Raw genomic sequence first — 21,117 nt, 5'->3', positions numbered from 1 at the left:
TCATTTTGGAGTCTGCAGTTGCAGTGGGCAGACATTTGACTCCCATTTAGGGACATGAGAGGACATGTAAACGACCCAATTTGGACCATTTGGATTCATTTGGTAGCCTATATGTGAATAAAGCTGATATTGCTATATGTAACTACTTAATGAATGTCCTTGCACACATTTGATTCCTAATATCCTATCGAGTGTAAAGCTAGTGTCTAAATACGGCTCAGGCGCTATCAGCAGCCCTGATCGCAGCAAAAATTATACACATTTGTCCCACCAGCAAATGAAGCTGAAGCAGATGGACTTTTTTCTTTGTATATATTTGTTTATTCATACGTTTCAGTTCAACAACCAAAAACAAACATGGACGTGGATATTAAATTAACATTTAAAGAAAAATAATGGAATGAAATTAAGAGAGAAAAAGGAGAAGAAAGAAAACTAGCTGGGCGTGTGCCATTGTTGAAAGTAGTTGCGCTTCTCTTTTACCAACATTTCAGTAAGAACGAGAAATGTAGCATGTTGTAAAGTCATATACCCAGAATCAGGAGGTCCTGTTGAGCAAGTAAATCCAGAAATGGCTGCCAGATCTTTTGAAAAGACTTGGGCTTGTACATCATACCTGAGTGTCTCCATGTGTAATACCACCATCAACTCTGAGACATTCCTTAAATCCTTAAATGTTTCTGCTTTCCACAACTTAAAACCAGTCTCTTATCACTCCATACTTTGTATTGAAAAACTACATTCCAAACAACTCCAAACAGAGCAATATTGGGATCTGGCTTGAATGCACAATTTTTGAGAACCTGTTAAATATGTCACACCAGAAACTGTACAACTTTGGGCAAGTCCAGAATAGGTGGCAGACTAACATCGATCACATAAAGGAGAAATATTGTAGGGTATAATTAATGTCATTTAGTTTCAGAACAATGAAGTCTGTTTATTACCTTAAACTGGATTAACTGGTGTCTCACATTCACAGAGCAAGGGCGTATTCTGCTGATGGACATTTTTGTAATTGTTTTAGGATAAGATTTTCAATTATAAATTTCCATATTTCCATAAATAAAACATTTTAGTCAAAGGAGAAATTTGTCTTAGTCTCCTATCTTCCTCCTGACCAGGAGTGTCCAAAGGTTCAACATCTCTGTTACTTTTCCTTTGTCAGCAATGTTTGTTTTGTTTTTTGCTTTCATTTTAATATGAAAGTAATTAAGATCACAGACATCCAGCAACATGTTGCTACAAAACAGACACCTATTAAATTTGTATAAATACAGAAAGGATTTTTGAGAAAGTTTTTTAATCTCACATTTGTTGGTGGGAATTGACTAAAACATAAAAAAAAAAACAGAAGAAAAACATCTTCCCGCAAAAAGTTAGGAAATTGTCAACTTTTCTTTTATTAAGGCAGATTTGGACTTTTAATAAATAAATAAGTTTTTTCTCTGCTTCATTTCCTTTATATGTTACATTTGTAATTGCTGAGCAGGTAAAAATAAAATAATTCACAGTAAATCTTGCTCTTAATTTGAAAATAAAAAGAACAACAACATAAATTATGCTTGCATAAGTTTGGTGATTTTTGTCTTAATAAAAGCAGCGGGATGCAGAGGAGCCAGCTGGATGTGCTGGCTCCTCGGTCGTGACTGACGCAGCACCAAGGCTTCTGCTGGAAAGCATCCTAATGTTTTACACAAACAGGGAAACAGATCCCAGTTTACACAGGTTACCAGCTAAACCATCCTATCATCTCTCCATCTGGATTTACTGTTAATTAAATAATCAAGACCTGAGCTGTTTGTACTTGACATGTACTTGTTTTTATGCTGACACTGGTGCCACTTGGCCACGGTTCAGCCTGCTGTGGTCGTTTGTCAGGAATTCAGTCTCCAGTGGTGTGGACAAGTTTCAACTGGAAAACAATCCAAAGTGGTGCCTCTGTATATCCTGAAGTACTTCAAGTATTTGACTTCCTACAAACAGGAAGCTGCTGTGACTGCATGGAGTGGGGTAAACCCAGCTATTTCTACCGCAGCAATCTCTTTTAAACAGGAGTATTAATGCAACAAATGCTGCTGGAAACCCCTTCTGAAACTGCATCCTCGTTAATCAATTAGGAGAAAGTTTATGTTGGCAGACAACTGACAGCGGTTCCTGTTCAGAACAGACTTGCTTTAAGAATCCCACTAAGCCAAGCACCATTATATTGATAAATAGATTAATGAGGACGGGATAAAATCATTTAATGCTCACGGTTCATACTGACAGGTATCTGCCGAGCTAAATGGGGTAAACTGATCCTTTAACTTTCTTCAAATTTTGCCACGTTACAAACGTGAGCTTGAATGCATTTTTTTTGTGACACATAACTGTAAAGCTTGTGATCAAACACCTTTCCTGTGATACCCCAGAACAACTGCAGGGCAAACAATCATTATCAGAAGTCACCAAATCAGTTAATGGAGTCTAATCGTCTGCACTTCATTTCAGCGGTGCATGAAGCAACATCCCCGTCACAGCACAGCGGTGGCAGCATCATGCTGTGGGGTTTGTCTTCTTCCGCAGGAACAAGGAAGTCGGCCGGACTTAAGAGGAAGTAGGATGGAGAGTTCAGGAGGAAAATGCATCAGAGGCTTAAAGCTCAGGTGCTTCAGTCAAAGTCAAGAGAAATCCAACAGAAAGCGTCTATTTTTAAGTCCTGCACTGACTAACAGTCACTTCCAACCTGACAGAGTTGGTATGGATTTTTTTTAAGAAAATGCTGGATGACTTGGACAAAGCCACATCTGTCTGTGAATGTTTTGCCTTTTGGGGATTTTATAAAGCTATTATATTTTTATTTTTTGAATTTTCGGTTTTAGACTTGTTTAAAATTTAGTTTGGTTGTTTAAAAACTTGTTGGCTTTGCTGCCATCTTGTCCAGGGTGCTCTTGGAAAAGAGATTTTTTATCTCAATGACGCTTTCTTGGTGAAATAAAGGTTAAATTAAACAGAATTGCAGAAGATTGTGCAAAGATTTTTGTCACTAAGCGTGCAATTCTGGTTGAGACACAGTCCTAAACACTTCCAGCCGTAATCGCCACACCTTTCAGGGGTTTATTTGAAAAATAAAACACTCAGTTTGTGTTTTTCTATCGTATAAAATTAGCATCATATACATATAGCTTGATAAAACGAGTAAATGCTTAAGGGGTATGAATACTTTAGCAAACCACTCAACACTTTTTACATTTAATCCGACATGAAGGTGCACAGACGACCCAAACACAAATGTACAAATTCTATATTTATTTCTACTTTGAAGCAGAGATGAAAACAAAAAGACATACAAATAAAAATACCATTAATAGCTATTTTCTTCTTATCTAATCTTAATTATAGTAATTGTATTGAACCTAAAACTACCCAGCAACAGTGCATGGTGCAAAAAACATCCCTGATTGATTAAAAAGATCCTATAATGAGCTTTCATCAACTGAATGTCACAGAAAAGGATATCTATTAAAATAAAAAAAATATTGTAAAGCAGATTATTGGCGGTTTTAAGCATAAACAGAAAAGGTGAAAGTTGCTGCTGGAAGCTGCGGTTTGTACAGCTATGAAAACCAAAAAAATAAAAAACGTGGAAGTGGACGTAAAGTTCTGCAGGCTTGATAAAATCGTTTGGTTACTTTAACACGGATGAGCCTCACATTGGATCAGAGCTTTATAAACTGAAACCTGCAGCTAATCCCCCCCCCCCCATGTTACTCACAGCGGGCCAGATTGTTTAAACGGGTTCATTTTGGGTCAGCGGTTCGGTTCAAGCCTGCCAGATCTGCTCTGCCTGCATGTTAATTAAAATTTCACTTCCTGAGTTGGTGTTGGATGAAAATAGAACATGTGCACAAACTGCAGTCTGGGGGGTGGGGGGGGGAGGACTTCTCAGGCACAAATCAAAAGGTTGTATTAGATCAAGTCGGTTAGATCACCTTAGAGAGCGGCAGAATAAACTGTAAAACAATCAGAAAAACTAAACCAAGCTTCTTTTTTTTTAACTGTCCAGTCTCTCATCCTTGTTGCCTCGCTGTCAGCCTGACTGAACAGCTTTTTGTTGTTTTTACAGAAAGCTGCAGGTTTTCCATCTAAACAGCAGCGATGGGCAGGAGGACAGAGATTTCCCCTGAAGACCGTTACAGCTTCCTGTATGGTCAGATAAACACAGCGGGGCCTTTTAGGGACAGAAATACCAGCAATACATTGTCTCAAGGTCACAGCTCATTTGTTTCAGTAATTTGATTATATACAACTTTTATTCTGTTTCCTTTGCGTATGGCTCTTTTCCCGTAGGACACACAGAACTGGGAACGCAGCCATTTTTCCTTTATTGGTCATGAAGCTTGCTCTACATGGCACAGACGAGGTTTTAATTGCTTAAATATAAAAAGAATCTTACTTTGCTTCTAACTTCAGGCTACAGAGTCATTAAGAGTACCTTAAAAAGACATTATTCTGGTTATGAGCGTTTTACGCGCACTCTGAAAGGCTCAGACTCTAAAATCAGGATTTGCCTGGCGTTCCCAGTTCAGTGCAGAGTTGTGCTTGTTGGTGTGAGATTATCTGCTGAAGGTGAAAACTGCCATTATCATTAAATTAAAAACAACCACCAAACATCTGGGTCCTCACAGAAAGCAACATAAAAGCAACTTTTGTTGTTCCTGCAGCCGCGTGTAAAATGTTCCCAAATCTGGAGCAAATAGTTCTGATATATTAGTCATTTCATATCTACAGTTTTTTTTTTTTTTGTCTTTTTAAGCCAAGTAACAACAAAATAGAGCGACTGGTGAAAAACAAGCGAGGAGCATGATGATGCGCTTCAAATTAAAGGTTACTTTTATTCATCTTCAGCTTTGAGTGAGCTAAAAACAGGAATAAAATAAAATAAAACCATTTCTGGTGTCAGTTATCTACAAAAACAAGCCCAAAAGAACGAAAAAGAAAAAAAAAAAGAAGCATCTATGTCACATCCATGATGGTGATCTTGAATGATTGGTTCTGAAAATGGAAGAAAAACAAAAAAAGAATGTAGTGGATCCGCCCGGTTGGATCCAGCGGTGTCCCGCGGTGCCGTCACCCCCCCCCCCCCCCCCCCCAGCACACAGACAGACTAAAGCTGACGCTTAGCATTAAACCGTGCCGGGCCTCATCATTTACAGCCAAAGCTCTCTTCTTCATGCGTGATGAACGGGCAAAAAACAAACAAAAAGTCGTCTTTACATAAAAAAATAAAGGAGAAGAGGAAGAGAGGAGATGAAGGGATGTACATGGTGAGAACAGCGACTTGCTGCGGATCATTCACGCTCTTTATTCACACAGCCACACAGAGAAGTACGACACAAAGAGCAAAACAAACGCTTAGAAAGTGTTTCGTTCAGGAGAGACCTGACTGAACCCTGGTTGTCTTTGTTGCTGTTAAGTGCCAACGAAGGAACACGTTAGGGAGGTAGAGAGGAACGGAGAAAAGAAAGCAGGTGTTGGGCCGACAGAGGGAGGGAGGGAGGAGGTGGGAAGAGCCTGGGCGGCTGTTATTTCTTGGCCTTGCCGGCCTTGGCTGCGTTCCTTGGAGGAGTGACGGGTCTCCCCAGGCCAACACCTCCTCCTCCGCCGCCATACGGGTACAATTTCTTATCTGCAGGCTTCAAAATCTACAAGACAAAAAAATAAAGAAACTTTGATGAGACTGGGTACAGCACACAACTTTGTAAACTTCCTTCCTTATTTTCCCACAGGTTATGTCCAGATAATTGGAGACTCTACTAAACATTCGCTGCTTTAATCGTCTTTTTATTATTTAGCTGAAGTTGAACTTTAGGCTGTGCTGTAAGATATAAACCAGGGGGGTCCCAAACATTTTGCCATGGGGGCCAAAATGTACAAACACTTAATCTTTTCATTTCAAGCTGCTCAACAATAAACTAAACACTTTTTTTTGATAACGAAAAAAGCAAATTAGCCAGATCCCTGTAGAATCAGTCTAATTTTTGGTAAAAAAAAAAAGTGCTCTTATTTACTATTAAATTAACTTACATAAAAAACTATAATCTGGGTAATAAAAGATCAAAACTTTAAATGTGTCTTTTTTGAAAGGCCTTGTATTCATGTGTATCTGCATCAACCTGAGCTGGCTAAACCAACTTCTCTAACTGACTGAGGGCCCAACGTCCTTCAGACTGTGGACAAGCAGCTAGAAACGCTTTTATCAGCCTAAAGTCACATTACTGCAACGCTCTGTGTGTCGCAGTCTCTCAGTCAGTCGTTCTAAAAAGCAGCTGAACGAATTAACCAACGCGAGCACATCACCTCCACTGGCTGCCGCTACGTTTAAGAAAAGATTTGTGTTTGTTTTTAAATGTCTCCATTTCCCATTGCAGGAGTTTTGAAGGTCAGATGAAACCCAACAGTTCGTTTGGTTTTACTCCAGGATTTGATTGGTTACATATAAGTTAGGCTTCTTTATCAGTAACGGTCGGCTGGAGAGCAGGAGGCTGAATCTGGGAACAATCGTCTCATCTTTAACACGCCTGAGGCGACGCTACGACTGCTGGGGCTCCTCCAGGATTAAATAAACTAAAAGGAGCAAAGGTCCGGGCGTCTACGTGCTTTATGAGGTTGCTGGGTGAAAGCAGTGAAGCTGAGGTAAGGAGATGATTTTCCTATTACTGCCACCAGGTGGACTGGAGCTGTACTGCAGTCAGTTTTCTTTCCCTGTACATCACCAGGCTGATTTAAACATTCCCCACAGCCTTTCAGAGCAGTGGAAACCAAAATTACCCAGGGTTCCTTTCACCTGGGTAAAAAGATCCCAGGTATTTAAATCACTGGATAAACGGCAAATGGCCTGGCGCCACCCTACGTTTCTGACTGATGGAGTTTCTGGGTTGATCCTGAGATCATCGACACGCTTCTTCTTGAATGTTCCTTTTATTCAGGAAAGCTTTAAATACACAGCAGCACTGTGGCATTTTAGCCGTTTTCTCTGCTTAATGATTGATTTTACTGTAAAGCACGGTCTTGTCTGGTTGGTTGTTTTAAAGGGCTTCCTAAATAAATGAAAACGCCTAAAGTTTTCCACTTTTCTAGTGTAGAAAACCTTGACTTTGTCTTCTTGTAAGACAGGTTTGATTAGCAGTTTTGAATGAAACTAACACTTTAAAATAATCTAAATAAAGTCCAGCAGCCTGAGCAGAGAACAGGAAGCTTTAGGGTCTTACACACCTGGAAGGAGCACATGAGCGTCTCGTCCACGCTCATCATGGCGCCGGCGTTGTCAAACTCTCCACAGTAGTTGGGAGCCGAGAAAAGAGTGACGAGTTGCCTCTTTGCAAAAAACTCGTAACCGTCTTCAACCACCTTAGAAGAGAAAACTGGAGTTAAAGAGGGAATAAAACGTCTGTAAGGTAGTTAGGAAGACTGTCTCCTTTAAGATGTTTTCTGTCCAGTTGTTGCATGATAAATAATTGGCAAAGCAAACAAAGCGGCAGACATTAATGTAAATAACTGCAGCTTTTTAAGGAGTAAACTAGTCAGAACCTTTTAATCTCATTGGCTCTTCAAGTAGAAACATGAAGAAAATGTCAGTGTTGTTGCATGTACACCCACAGCGTGATTGCACCAACTCGTCTCACTGCATTAAGCCACCAGACCATGACGGAGCAACGCCTCAGGAACACCTTCCTGATCAGGCTCCCTGTAGTTTACGTCCAGACGTTTTATTTTGGTTATTATTAAAGTATTGACACTAAACTCAATTTCCTTTCTGGAAAATATCCCTACAACCAGGCGTTAAAACACTAAATGTGACGATTTTAAGCGTTTTAAGGCGCTAAATGACGATGGACAGTTAAAAACTCTGTCCTGATCTTCTGGGCAGCGAACGCGCCACACATGAACTGAGTGATCGACAGTCAGACCGGCTCTCATTCACTATCAGTAAACTTTATGAAACTAGAGGCAGAAGCCCAGAGAGGTTAGAGACCTTAAAGGAAATTGTATTTTCAAATATTTGTTCAGACGTATCTGCAGATTATTTGAGCTGAGAGAGAGAGAGAGCAGGACTGTCAGCAGACAACAGGAAGGCTGAGCAGAGTCCAGCAGAACTGCTGCTTTACGCTGCAAAAAGGAACTAAAACTAAGGAAAAACTTCTTGAAATTTGTGTATTTTCCCTTGATTTGAGCTACATAATATTATCTGCCAGTGGAATTAGTATTTATACCCCTAAAATAAGATAATTAGATATCCTGCACTTGAATTGTTCCTATTTTTAATTGAAAAAAAATCTTATTCCATTTGCTTATTTACCTGCTCTAATCAAGGAAAAATACACTGATTTCAAGAAAATTTCTCTTTTTGCTATTTAATCTTAGTCAAGGAACATATTTGATTTGGTGTCTTCTGGAAAAGTCAAAGTTAATGTAAGGACCTGCATTCTTTAGGGAATACGCACAAAGTCCGCCGCTTCCTTAAAGTTAGACACACTAATCGTTATTAATCGTAACTAAAGGTCGTTAAGCCTACAATGTCAACTCTTTAGCTGTAAAACTCTTGTTTTCTCTTTAACAAATGCGAGGTGATGTTGTCCCTGCTGCTCATATAAAACATTTAAAGAAAAATCATGTTTCTCATGTTTCGGTATCTCTTTACAGTTTTCAGAAACTGCAATCAGCGTCACAAAGATGTGAGACGGATAGGAAGTAAAATGTGGAAATAAGCTTTTTACCGACATGAAAAACACCCAGAGCCCTCATTTTTTTCCAGGAACGCTGAGAAATGTTTTTTAAAACGACAGAAACAGGGAATCGACCCAGAATGTACCTGGTGTGCCCTGCATATTAGGTCCATGTCGTGTTTGTGCAAAAACTTGGCCACCACGTCTGCCCCGAAGGTGAAGGAGACGCCGCGGTCGTTCTCCCCCCAGCCCAGCACGTCTTTGTCCGGGTCGGCCCACAGCAGGTCGCACAGCAGACCCTGGTCCGGTACGTCTGTGGGCCGCATCACTCTGCGGATCTGCTCCATGGACTGCAGGTCAGGAGAGAGACCTGCAGAGGACGCACAGCTTTCAACGCCTCATCCACTCTTCAGAAAAAAAAAAGCAGCAGAAAGTTGCAGGAAAGCAGGCGTACCTCCATGACAGCAGAATATTTTCTCGTCTACAATAGCAGCCACGGGTAAACAGTTGAAGCAGTCTGTGAAGGTCTTCCACAGCTTGATGTTATACCGCCGCTTACCTGCAGCAGGAGGAAACAAAGCATCACTTCTGCACACCCTTCACATTTTAACGCCGTTTATTACACGGGCGGCGCCGCGTACTCACACTCGTCATAAAAGCCGTAGATTCGATTAATGGAGGCGCACTCGTGGTTGCCGCGCAGCAGGAAAAAGTTCTCGGGGTATTTGATCTTGTAGGCCAGGAGCAGACAGATGGTCTCCAGCGACTGCTTCCCTCTGTCCACGTAGTCGCCCAGGAACAGGTAGTTGCTCTCTGGAGGGAAGCCTCCGTACTCAAACAGCCGCAGCAGATCGTAGTACTGACCGTGGACGTCGCCTGCAGGGGGCAGCAGAGGCGCACGGTTAGAGGAGCGCCTCAGAGATCAGCCACACCATCATCACAGGTCTATCATCGCTGTGCAGCGTTTGTAAATGCTCTAATGGGGAGTGAAGCCACTCACCACATATTTTTAAAGGAGCCTCTAATTCTAGCAGGATGGGCTGGCTCAGGAAGATCTCCCGGGACTTGAGGCAAAGGCCACGGATCTCGTTCTCCGTTAGCTGAACGTTCTTCCCCGGCCGGGAGCCTTTGACTGGCAGAGGAGAGAGAAAACGGAGAGATAAGATGTTTTATGGACGAGACATTATCAAGACAAACATGTACTCTGAGCTTCAGCAAAGATTGACATTCAGCCGAGGATTGTGAACCAGACTGGACAGCTAACACCTCCCACAAACCAAATGTTGTCAGATTCTGTTTGCACATCAGACTTGCAGACATTTCCACAGGTACTCGCATCCTTTAGGTAGTTTTTGTTTTTTTGTGGAACTGAGAAACTGGCAGGGAAACGAACAGATCTCACCATCAGCCTCTAAACGAGGTCGCTCAGGTCACACGGATGTGGAAACTAAAACTTCCCCTTTAATGTGACGCTTCAGAGGCAAATTATGCAAAGGCTTTATTAAAAGGCCTTTTAGGCACGAGCGCTCAGAGAAAGGAAAGAAACAGGTAGTGATGAACTCGTCTCTCACAGCAGAGTGAACATGGTGTTCTAATTCTGACGTTATCTCAGGAATTCAGCAGGTTTATCGACTGTCTGCTTATCACGCATTTTCACACACAGCACAGAGTGGAGGGGAAACAAAGCGCCGCGCCGATCACAAGACCAACAACACTCCAGGCCTCATGTCAGCTGCGCTAATACAAAAGCAGGCAGGCCCGGGGAAACATTTCAGGAAAGAGGAACGGCGTGGAATCGTACAGCCGGCACCGTCCTCATCGCTGCGATTCTCGCTTAAACACGCCAGCTGTCGAGTGTCTGAGGAGAGACGCGTCTGTGAACGGCGCCCTAAAGCGAGACGCGGCTGCTGCCGTTAGGAATCAGTTCGTTTGTGTCGCTGACAGAAACAACAACGAGCCGCTCGATGCGCCGCCTGGTCCCCGATCCACAGCGACCTCAACGCGTCCTACGGTACGGGAACGCCGCCTTAAAGCACCGGACGGACAGAAAAAGATGCATTTCTCCTGGAGAAGAGAAATAATTCACAGACTGATAAACGCATCAGTGATAAAACCACAGCTGCTGTCTGGGATGCCACAGTGAAAAAAAAGGCAGGTATGATCACTGTGTACATTAAGCAGCTATAAACATTACCAACCTAAAAGTGTTAATAGTGAAAAGATGAAGTTAAAGCAGAGCAGCTGGAATCTTTCTGTATTATTGCTCCTTAGCATTAGATATTTAAGTTTTCACAGCTGGAATAAAGGACTAATTGAAGCATTTAACGGCTCTTTCTGCTGAGAAGCTCTGAGGATGAAGCTTCTGCGTTTTAGGGACCATTAAAAATAAAGAAAAACTTCATACTGAATCCTGATGATGACCCAAGACTTTACTAATCATTCATTTCATTATAAAGTGACAGCGACTGTGAAAACCTTTATAATAATCATCATTTCTGTGATTGTAACTTCCAGGTTGTGGATTCTGATGCTCAGGGGCAGTCGGTGGGATTTGAACCCCTTAAAATTCTCCTCCACTCATCTGTATTTGCTCCACCTGGTGAAGCGGGTTTGTACCTGAGCGGCAGGTGAACACATAAACCAATAAACCACAGAAAGAGGAGAATTAGGCTGGATGAGACCATTTAATAAAGATAAGCAGCAGCGGTGGCGTCCTCCTCAGTCAGAGCGTCACTAACAGACATGGAAAGATTCCCGCTAAGGAGGAAGGCAGGAAGCTGCTGCAGCATCAGGAACCAATCAGAGGCTGGACAGGAAGGACGTGGCCAACGTAGATCTAAATATGCCCTGCTGCTTTAAAGCAGGATTACTGAAGCTAAGCCCTGACAGAGCTTACTCCAAAGTTAGCCTCAGAGTCAGTGGGCGACAGCGAGGCCTTCATACAAAAGGCTTTTCAACGCGCCGCCAGAGTGAAAGCAAAACGCTGGCGCAGAGCGACAGGAAAGCCGTTCCTGAGCCGCGGCCGGCGCCGTCAGTGCAAGGCGCCGCCGTTAGCCTCCCAGCGCTGCAGCTAATCCATTAGTGACGGCTAATTATCCAAACACATTTAATTGGTTTGGTCCTAAAGCGTTCGTTCACAGGGAAATAAAACAGGCGAGCAACTTTAGAACCCGCCGACCCGTTTCTTCGTGGTGCCGAACGAAGCGGATCGATACCGCAGCAACCCTAGCAGAGGAGTTTGACCGGCTAATAAAAGCAGAAGCAGCGGCGGGGGGGAGAAACAAAGTGTTGCGTAACAGGATATAAATACTGCCTCCATCAGATCAGGCTTGTTTGTTGTCTCCTGTGTTTGGCAGACAATCTTATCACGGTCCAGGTACAGCCGTCCATGTCCAAACACTCCAGAGAGTCAGTCAGCCGGCCTGCAGCAGCTTTACTGCCACATGCCTCTGACCCTTGACCCCCAGCAGCTTCATCACCTCCATCACCCCCAGCAGCTCAGACCCACCGATGGGCCCGGCCTGGACCTGAGGAGGTGAACAGGCCGATTCACAGCAGCCAGAGGAAACAAAGCGTTAAACATTAACACGACACGGACTAAAGTCACAGCTGTAGGATGAAAACATGAGGCTAGAGACGCCGTCAGTGAAGCCCCGCCAGGCAGAGCTACAGCCAGTAGTTCTACATTTTAGTAGCTAAAATCACATCATTTTTACCTGTTCTACAAAATATGAGCAGCCAACGGTTTAGTTAATCAGAGTAGTCAACCTTTCTGCTGGAAATCCTTACAGAAACACAGTTTTTACACACGTGGCTGATTTAAAGCTGATTGTCCAGTTTGCAGATTCTCCTCGACTCGATAATAAAAAACAGAACAAGGTTGTGTCTACTGTCCAGATCAGGGTCGGTCTTTCTTTCAAAGCATCTTCTGCATTTAGTTAATAAGTCACTAGATACACGTGCTCCTGTTTACTTACTATGAAATTAAGGAGAAAATAAAATGTGTGAAATACTTTATGGCACCTGATATTTCAATAATAAACATTTTAAATAAAAAAGTCTCTCTCTGTATTCTAAGCAGCCCTAGAGTTTATCTCCCTCTAATTTTGTCCATTAGTACGAACAAATGAACCTGAAATGTTTGTTTCAAAACTTAAAATGATTTAGCTAAATGTTAATGAGTAAGCGCAACGGTTTTCTCCCTGAATAGAAATCATAATAAAAAAACGTGATTGAAAACAAAGACTGATGGAGAACAGTCTGTTTGTGTTCTTGCTGCAGCTGCGCGACGACGTTCCGGGAAAGGAAACCAAAACATCCCAGCTGGCTTGTCCAGAACACTTAAACCCAAAGCTCCGATTTCACAGATAAAAGCAAACAACGTTGAATCAGTTGTGACTTAAAATTATTGTCGGGTTTACTAGAACAGCCGCGCTGTTTACGCAGCGCTGGAGAACGTTCCCCCCCACTGCTTCTTCCCACTAAACTAAACGCCTCGACTCGCTTAACGAGGCAATCAATTAGTCCACTGTTGTCACCAAATTATGTCTAAATTCAAAATACATTGTGTAAAACAAGCATACTTCTTAACCAGACAATAAATTCAGGTATAGTTCCTTTAAGATTAAACCGGTTCAGGCTCAGACGAAACATTTCTTGGAACAAGAGAGCGATATGAGGGCGACTTCAATAAGAGGAACTTGACTCACCAAGATTTTCCTGTGAAACAGCAAAACTATTTTCATATCCAGTTTAGGGTTTAAACTCTTATTAGGCCCGACACCAAAGGGTTTTTAGCAATTATACTGACCAAATTATTTCAAATAACTTAATAATCCTCCAAAAGAAGATTTTAATAAATATGTATGTTGCACACCACAATACGTCATCATCAACTTGTTTTGCTTTTCAACTGCATTGATAACATTTAAATAGTTTCACTTCCTGTTCAACGAAAATGGGTAAAATAAAGCTCCTATTTAGGCATTTACAAATATAAAGCCTAGCATATTTAGAAAGTCAAATATTAATAGACTCAACTGGACAAAAACAAAAAACATCTCAGGTCAGGGTGCAACTAAAAAAAAAAATATTATGTAACTTTTTGTAAATAAACAAAGTTGCAATCACAAAAATGCCGTGCCAACGAAAGAAGTGGACCCTAATGGATTCTGGACGTTGTGCACCTTGGACACTCTAGCAAGGCCAACCCACGGTCAGAGACTCTCTGGTAGTTGTTTAGTCTGCTGGGCTAAAAGGTAAAACCACAGAACCACAGAGAAGGCCGCTGAGCTACAAACAATATTAAAAAGGGTCTAAGGAGCAGTAATCAGTTGTCCTTTGAGAGGAAACTGAAGCCGTTAGAGAGTTTGTGGAGATTAACGAGGGACGGAGCGGACCTGGAGCCTTTAGAGCTACAGGTAGAGGAGAAAGACGAGAGAAACCATGAAGTCAACGAGGAGGAAGCTGCTATTAAAGCTACAGTGCTGTCTCAACACCTCAGGCGTAACGTCTCCATGTCACAAGGAGCCCTGACCACCTACTGAATGCATGTGCATGGTAAATAGCAGGGCTGCACAATTAATCGCATTTGCAATACACTCACAATAAAAAACACAATTTTCAAATATCAGATGTCTGCAATTATTGGCTATATAACAATTAGTGAATCAGACGTCCTTTAGATGTCAGTAAAATGTTTAAAGTGGGTTTACTCCACATGGAGGGAAGAGAGCTGCAGCAGTGAGATAATCTAGTTTATTACTTGTTTTAGAGTTTATTTAATCATTACTGTTTAACCAGAAACTATCAGGAATCTCACCACAGCGTTAAGTTCTGATCAATCAGTTTAATACATAGACTTATTTATTGGTTTAACTTTATGTTCAACAAGGATTGATGTCCAACTCAATTAAAAGCTGTCCTCTTGAATAATATTCTGATTAATAAAAACATTAAAAGTTCTTGTTTTAAATAGTTATAGTTAAATAGTATTGTTTACAAACATCTTTATCTAGAGGCCATTTTTGTTGCTTGTGGTTAATGCAGAGAAAAGTCTAAATTAAATCACAATTTTGGTTGAAATACGTCGTAGTCAGTATCGAGTTGAGACGCAGCGGCTCTTTTAGCACCTGATCTGCACAGAGATGAAACATTGATTTGTTGTTTGTATGCGTTTATACAGACATGATAAATTAAATTAAACTTGGAAAAAAAGAAAAAAAAAAAAAAAAAAAAATCACACTTAGATTATTTCCCTAAACCGTTCAGCCCTACTACATACCGGTAGTCAGGCTTTTTAGTAGGCCCCGTGTTTTTAAGGCGTCTGCGTCTTCTTCACATTAAGGACAACGCACTGACAGCCGTAGCCACTGCTGGCCTTTCAAACACGCCGTGTGAGCAGCGCTACGTCCCGTCTGCGCTCCTGTGGTTCCTGGTTATGCGTTGCATAAACAAACAGCAACAGGATCCACCAGAAAACACACCTTTTGTCAGTGATTCATTTTAACAGCGACATGTTGAGACTTTTTCCCACCTGGCAATGCCCACAGTGCAGCAGTGTGACAGCCTTCAGTATTTTACATACGAAACTATAAATAAGTTAAGATCAGACGACCATCTGCGTTTTGGAAAAGCCTGAAAAATCCCAGTAATTGGCGCTCGGTGTAGTCTACAACCTGCGTGGACGTCCTTTACTGTCCTGGAAAACACCGACACTCGTCACCGGGTTACATTTGGCTCGGCAGCTTCATTCCTAAAATCGTGTTTGGTGCAGGATTGATACGCGACACATCGGCACAATAAGGCACATCTGTTTACACGATGTACGCAAATTAGTTAGCATGCTCCCCCTTTAAGCCCAGAGGGGTTCAGATTAGAAGAGAATTCCTTTATTGTCTCACAACGAGGAAATTCAGATTAAGGAGCGCTGTTCAGGAGTAATTCTGCCTGAAATGACAGACCTGATATAAATGGAGAACAACTCCACAGCTATAAAGCGCAAATGCAAACTCCTGGTATCGGTGCATCTTATTCATGTTAATATATTTTTCAAGAATACCGCAAAGTTAACAGCAAATCACCAGTAAAACCTTTTTGAAAACATAGAAGCCTCAGACTTTATAGATCCACATCTTGACAATAACTGCAGCAAATCTGGACTGAATCATTTAGCGATGTCTGATAGACAATAAAATGGCATCTTGTGTGGTTAAAGTGCAGCAAAACCTAAATTATGTGTGAAAAAACAAAAAACCCTGACAGCTTGTTTTGGAAACATTAAACCCTCCTTAGAGTAATTTAGGGGAAAATGTAGTTAAAAATGTGCACCTGTTATCAGGCTTGATTTGAAGCAATGTTCAATGTTCTGTAGAATATTCTGACGGACTCCAGCAGTAAACATGTTACAGATGCAACAATCAGTCAGCCGGGGAATCAGACGTTCTCCGGTGCGTTCTGATGGATCCTGGCAGCTCAGCTGCTGAAACTATTATTGTTCCCCATTCATAAAATGAGGCCCACAGCATGTAATGTGTTTAGGTTTAACAGAAAAGCATAAACACAGGAGACATGTTCTAACTGAGCAGGTCAGGCCTCAAAGTGAACTGGAACCAGCTTCGTCCAGGAAAAGCTACGCTGGCACCGTATCACCAGAAAAGAAGCGCTTCCATTTGGCCGGGGAGGTGAAAACTAAAGGATGTAAGGGCCATGTTTAGCTTTTTTACTGTTGATCACCATAGTTCCACGTAAAGCAGGAGCAATGCTCAGCAGCCATGTTTACATGCATTACATTTCATGATCAGATTAAAATGTATTCGGATTAAATAATCAGATTGTAGCGTTTATATGGGCACTCAATCAATTAATCTGATCATAATGTGCATGTTTATGTACCTGGCTTTATTCAGAAAAGAAGCAGTTATTAAATTCTCCTGGGAAAAAAAAACAGAAGAAGAACTTCCGTCTCTACTAAACAACAAAGGTAAACAAAGCATTTTATACCTTTGTCTTGCACCAGTTTCTAACTACAACTGAAACGTTTCTGACAAAGCAACAATTTTCAGCTCTTATTTTATTTTTCCAAACAGAAAGTTTGCTTTCCGACGCATTTCTGCCACTGGTCAAAGCAGAAATACGTCAGGTTTACGTCGGGTTAACATGAGGACTCGGCTCAGTTTACCACATTCAGAATAACTTGATCCTGTTAATATATTCTCACTGAACCAGTATACGTTGGCAGCACTACTGCTAGAGTCACTTATACTGACCAAAGATAAGAAATGTGGGTCACAAAGCCCAACCACTGCATAAATTAGGGAAGAGTAGATGTTTAGAGCACACAAAGGTAAATGATGAGAAACGTTTAGAGGCAAATGTCTGCATGGGAGCCCGTAGAAAAACTATTAACTAGAGGAAGTTTCTCAGTGATTCGCTGGTTGTGTTCTTTGAATGTTTTTAAATAAAACAGAAACTAATAAAGAGTAAAAGATTACTAACCTTAACAAATCACCCAAACCATCTGATTGTGACCCGATACCAAAACGGGGGATTTTCTTGGTTATGATGCAGTAACCAACGAGAAGAAAAACTAATTTTTCTGGAGTTTTGACCAGTCACAGGCGATTAATGGGACAAATGTCACATTTTGATCTCTGTGATCAACACTGTGGGTCTGTGTGGAGCGGACCAGTAAAGGCTGCATATTTAACATATTTACATGTTAACAACTGTCAGGCTTACTAGCAAAACAGAAACTTGTATAAAACGTGCATCAGTTTAACTCATTATTTTTTATTTTTAAAGCCACAAAGCACAAGCTTATAATGTTATTCCTGTTGCTTGAGCACCTTGTTAACTCAACTTTCCATCCGTGTGTGGACCAAACATTCAGAACAGCCAATTATGTGGCTTAGCCTCCTGGGAATCTGAACTTTGGGCATCCTTAAGTTGTAAGCCTGAATTATAAAAACGAACAGAAACACACAACTGAAGCACGTCCCTTTGTGAATGTTTGGGCTTTACTTTTTGCTCATATTCTAATCTAACCAAATGCACATGGTTGTATTCTAGCATTGTATACCAGAAGCAGCACAAGAGAACATATGCAGCTAAAGCAATGGGCTTTCAGTCTGCTTTGTATTATGTAGGTAAAAACAATAAAACAACAGACATATTAATAAATCCAGTAAGGATTTAACTATAAAAACGCTTCAGATTAGGATTTCCCTTTTTTTTTTTTTTTTTTTTTTTTTAAATGTATACAAGTAAACATGCCATAGATCAGAGCTCTACAACCTGTGGCTCTCAACAACTTTGGCTAAAAATTATGACTAACCATATAATGTTATTTTATTATAGAGTAATACAAGTTTGACTTTTTCTAATGAAACAATTGCATTGAATTTCCACACCAGAATGAACCGTTTTTATTGCCGTTTGGTTGGAAACAGCGTGTATTCTTAAAAATGTTTAAGCATCATTTTCCACAGCTAAACATCCCATAGCCCTAGCGGAAAGTGTATCCAACCTCTTTTTGCAAAGATTTTATGATTTTCTTTATTTTCCAATCTAAAAATAGAAATAAGACAGTGTTTGTTTTTTTAAATCGGACAAATGTCCTGTAGATATTTGTCAAAAATAAAAAGATACGTTGTCATTTTTCCAAAGGTCATGGAACATTAGCGGCTCTAAAAGAGTTTTATTTAGCTGGACTCAGGGCAATAATGGCTCTTTGTAAAGGTTGCAGAGCCATAGATTAACTAGTTTAACGGGACAGATTCCTAAAACCAGATGCCCATAAAGTCAGCATTACATCTGGTTTATCTACAGTGTGCCACGCATTTCTTACATTTCACACTGAAATGCATCTCAAAATGAAAACAGAGCGAGAACAGGCTGTGATAGAAAAAAAAGGAACGTTCTGTTCAAACAGAAATAAATCCACGAAGCGCAGCTTTGATTCCGATTCAACCTTTGATCCGATAAAATAAACCTAACCCCTGTGAATCAGCGCTGCAGCGGTAATAATGTAGGCTACTTTACCGCCTCCCCGGGGTGAAGGGCTACATTTTAAAACACAAAATTATCGAATAAAAACCACTGTTTCACGTTGGTTTAACTGCCCTTACCTTCCAACAGACGCTGAATTATAGAGTCGATGTTTAATTTGTCCGGCTCCGCCATTTTCTGACGTTATCGGGAAGTGAGACCTCGGCTTTATGCGTCGCACCTTTAAAATAAATAAAAAATAAAAAGAGAGAACATGAGAAGACAGACCAACTGTTATTTTTTTTAAAAGATGTCATCTGTCACATTCAGAAGCAAACGACGCAGACAAACCGAGCAACAGGAGCACAATCAATGAGCTAATCCGAGCTAAAGCTGCTACCAACTAGCATAAGCTACTTTCCTCAGTAGCATCGGTACAACTGCACCGAGCTCTGTAATAACACGCTAAGCTATCAAAATGTTCGCCGACCTTCTCTTCGGAGTGGTACCTGTCCTCCCGGTACGGAAAGAGAGGGGCTATTTCTCAACAAATCTTGGCCCCTTTTCTCCTGCTTTGTCCAGGTCGCTCCACTCTCTCCCCCCCCCAAGGAACTTTAAAAGAGGGCCGTTTCGACCGAGCGTTTACGGCGACATCCGAAGCTGAATCAAACCGAACGCGTCACAGGCTTCTCAGAAGATGATTGGTCACACCGCTCAAGCCCTCGCATCTGATTGGGCGACGGGTATGTTTGTCTCGTGCCCAAACTCGGCCCACAGGACTTTTTTTAACGGCTACAACGGCGATCTCATTTAAAGCTTAAATCACGCCATCTAGCGTGAGAGCTTGCAGTTGCATTTCTTTTGATTTCATGAAAACACGTGGTCGTCTTTTAAACTATTACCGAATGTGCTGTGCGGTAATTTTAAAACCTCCTATGCTATATTATGTGCCCTATGTATCACTTTATTTAACCTCCTAAAACCGGAGAACTTTCAGTCCAAACATTTGCTTTCAGACACTTGGAAAAACAGGAGAGAGAAAATATATGCTTGCTTGAGAAGAGAAGGCATCAAAAAGCCCTTTTAGACTACAAAGCTACAGGCCCATCTCACACCTCCCCTCTATCAGTAATATTATTGAAAAAAGCAGGGTTTTTTTTAGCAGTTATATACCCCCACAATCACTCCCTACACTGGCTGCCTGGATCTCAGAGAATAGACTTTAAAATCCTTCTGTTAGTCTATAAATCCCTGAATTAGCACCTAAATCCATCACAGACTTGTTATCAGGGCATCAACCCTCCAGACCACTCAGGTCTTCTGGCTCCAGCCTGCTCTGCAGAACCAGAACCAGAACCAGAACCAGACATGGAGAAGCAGCATTTAGTTCCTATGCTCCACTGATCTGGAACAAACTCCCAGAAAACTGGAAAAGTGCTGAAAGCCTGAGTTCCTTTAAATCAAGATTAAAAACCTGTTAGTTTAGAGTTGCCTTTAAATGCTAATGTTGAAGTTAACGGAAATTTCATTAGATTAAGTTTGTAGTCCAATTTATCTTGACCTGCTGCTCCTATTCCACTGCACTGTACTTTCCACTGTAATGTTTTTTCTTGTTCTGTTCATGTACAACACTTTGAATTGTGTTGTTACTGAAATGTGCTGTACAAATCAATTTGTCTTTCCTTGGCTAAAATTACAGCAAGTTGCCATAAACAATACAAAATACCAGCAAAAAGAAATTACAAATAAGTATCACAATAATATATTAAAATTATGTAATATAGTCACATTCAATAGTGCAACATGCATTCTGAGCAGGTTCATTTGTCAGCTAGAACCATTTTGTTCATGTTTATTTTTTTTGTAAAATTTGTAGTCATATTTTGATTTTGTTTGGCACTTTGGTAACATTATTATTTTGGCTGTGGAAAGGGCCATACAAATAAATCATTGATTGATTGATTGATGACAGATTATTTTTTTAAGCAGAGTTTATTGTAAAGCTGTAAACCACAGCTTCATCGCCACCCACCCCTGGTAAAGAAGAGACTATTGTCAAGCCAGAAAACAAAAAGCAAAGTTTTTTTGCAGAAGGAGAAGCTTACTAAATATAAGAAACAAAGAAATTTGTCACCCTCTTTTGGAAATAGCTTTTCCCTCCCCAAAAAATAAATACATGGTGGAAATACTCGAATAATAATAGTAATAATTATTATAATAATAATTATTATATATATATATATATATATATATATATATATATATATATATATATATATATATATATATATATATATATATATATATACATAGACAGATTGAAAATATGAATGAAACAAAACACAACTGCTCTCTTCCCTTTTGTTATGAGCCCAGTTAAAGTTATTTAAAGTGTCAAAATTAAATTCATGTTACAGACTGG

General features: G+C 40.7%; 1 protein-coding gene across 2 annotated transcripts; it reads right to left on the bottom strand.

The window, feature by feature from the left end:
* Positions 1-4,852: 4,852 nt before the first annotated feature.
* Positions 4,853-19,352, bottom strand: ppp1caa (protein phosphatase 1, catalytic subunit, alpha isozyme a). 2 transcript variants are annotated; one of them, XM_036148161.1, is made up of 8 exons: positions 19,186-19,352; positions 18,836-18,938; positions 9,709-9,840; positions 9,354-9,584; positions 9,163-9,267; positions 8,855-9,078; positions 7,258-7,392; positions 4,853-5,687 (listed from the first exon to the last, which is right to left on the bottom strand). In XM_036148161.1, the coding sequence occupies exons 2-8, from the start codon at positions 18,888-18,890 to the stop codon at positions 5,568-5,570; spliced, it is 1,002 nt and encodes a 333-aa protein (XP_036004054.1). In that variant the 5' UTR covers positions 18,891-18,938; positions 19,186-19,352; the 3' UTR covers positions 4,853-5,567. The 2 variants fall into 2 exon arrangements, with proteins under 2 accessions (XP_036004054.1, XP_036004055.1); XM_036148162.1 differs by having other exon boundaries at positions 19,205-19,352.
* Positions 19,353-21,117: the final 1,765 nt, after the last annotated feature.

Source organism: Fundulus heteroclitus, chromosome 16 (genome assembly GCF_011125445.2).
Source record: "Fundulus heteroclitus isolate FHET01 chromosome 16, MU-UCD_Fhet_4.1, whole genome shotgun sequence".
NCBI classification, from domain to species: Eukaryota; Metazoa; Chordata; class Actinopteri; order Cyprinodontiformes; family Fundulidae; genus Fundulus; species Fundulus heteroclitus.
This window is presented reverse-complemented; position numbering and strand designations above follow the sequence as displayed.

What these genes read in the sequence shown, in the direction of transcription:
- ppp1caa (XM_036148161.1), bottom strand. Translation starts at nt 18,890, where the DNA reads ATGGCGGAGCCGGACAAATTAAACATCGACTCTATAATTCAGCGTCTG. An exon ending in AATTCAGCGTCTGTTGGAAG is followed by an intron (nt 9,841 to 18,835) that starts GTAAGGGCAGTT and finishes CTCCTCTGCCAG; the next exon opens with TCAAAGGCTCCCGGCCGGGG. An exon ending in GGCTCCTTTAAAAATATGTG is followed by an intron (nt 9,585 to 9,708) that starts GTGAGTGGCTTC and finishes TGCCCCCTGCAG; the next exon opens with GCGACGTCCACGGTCAGTAC.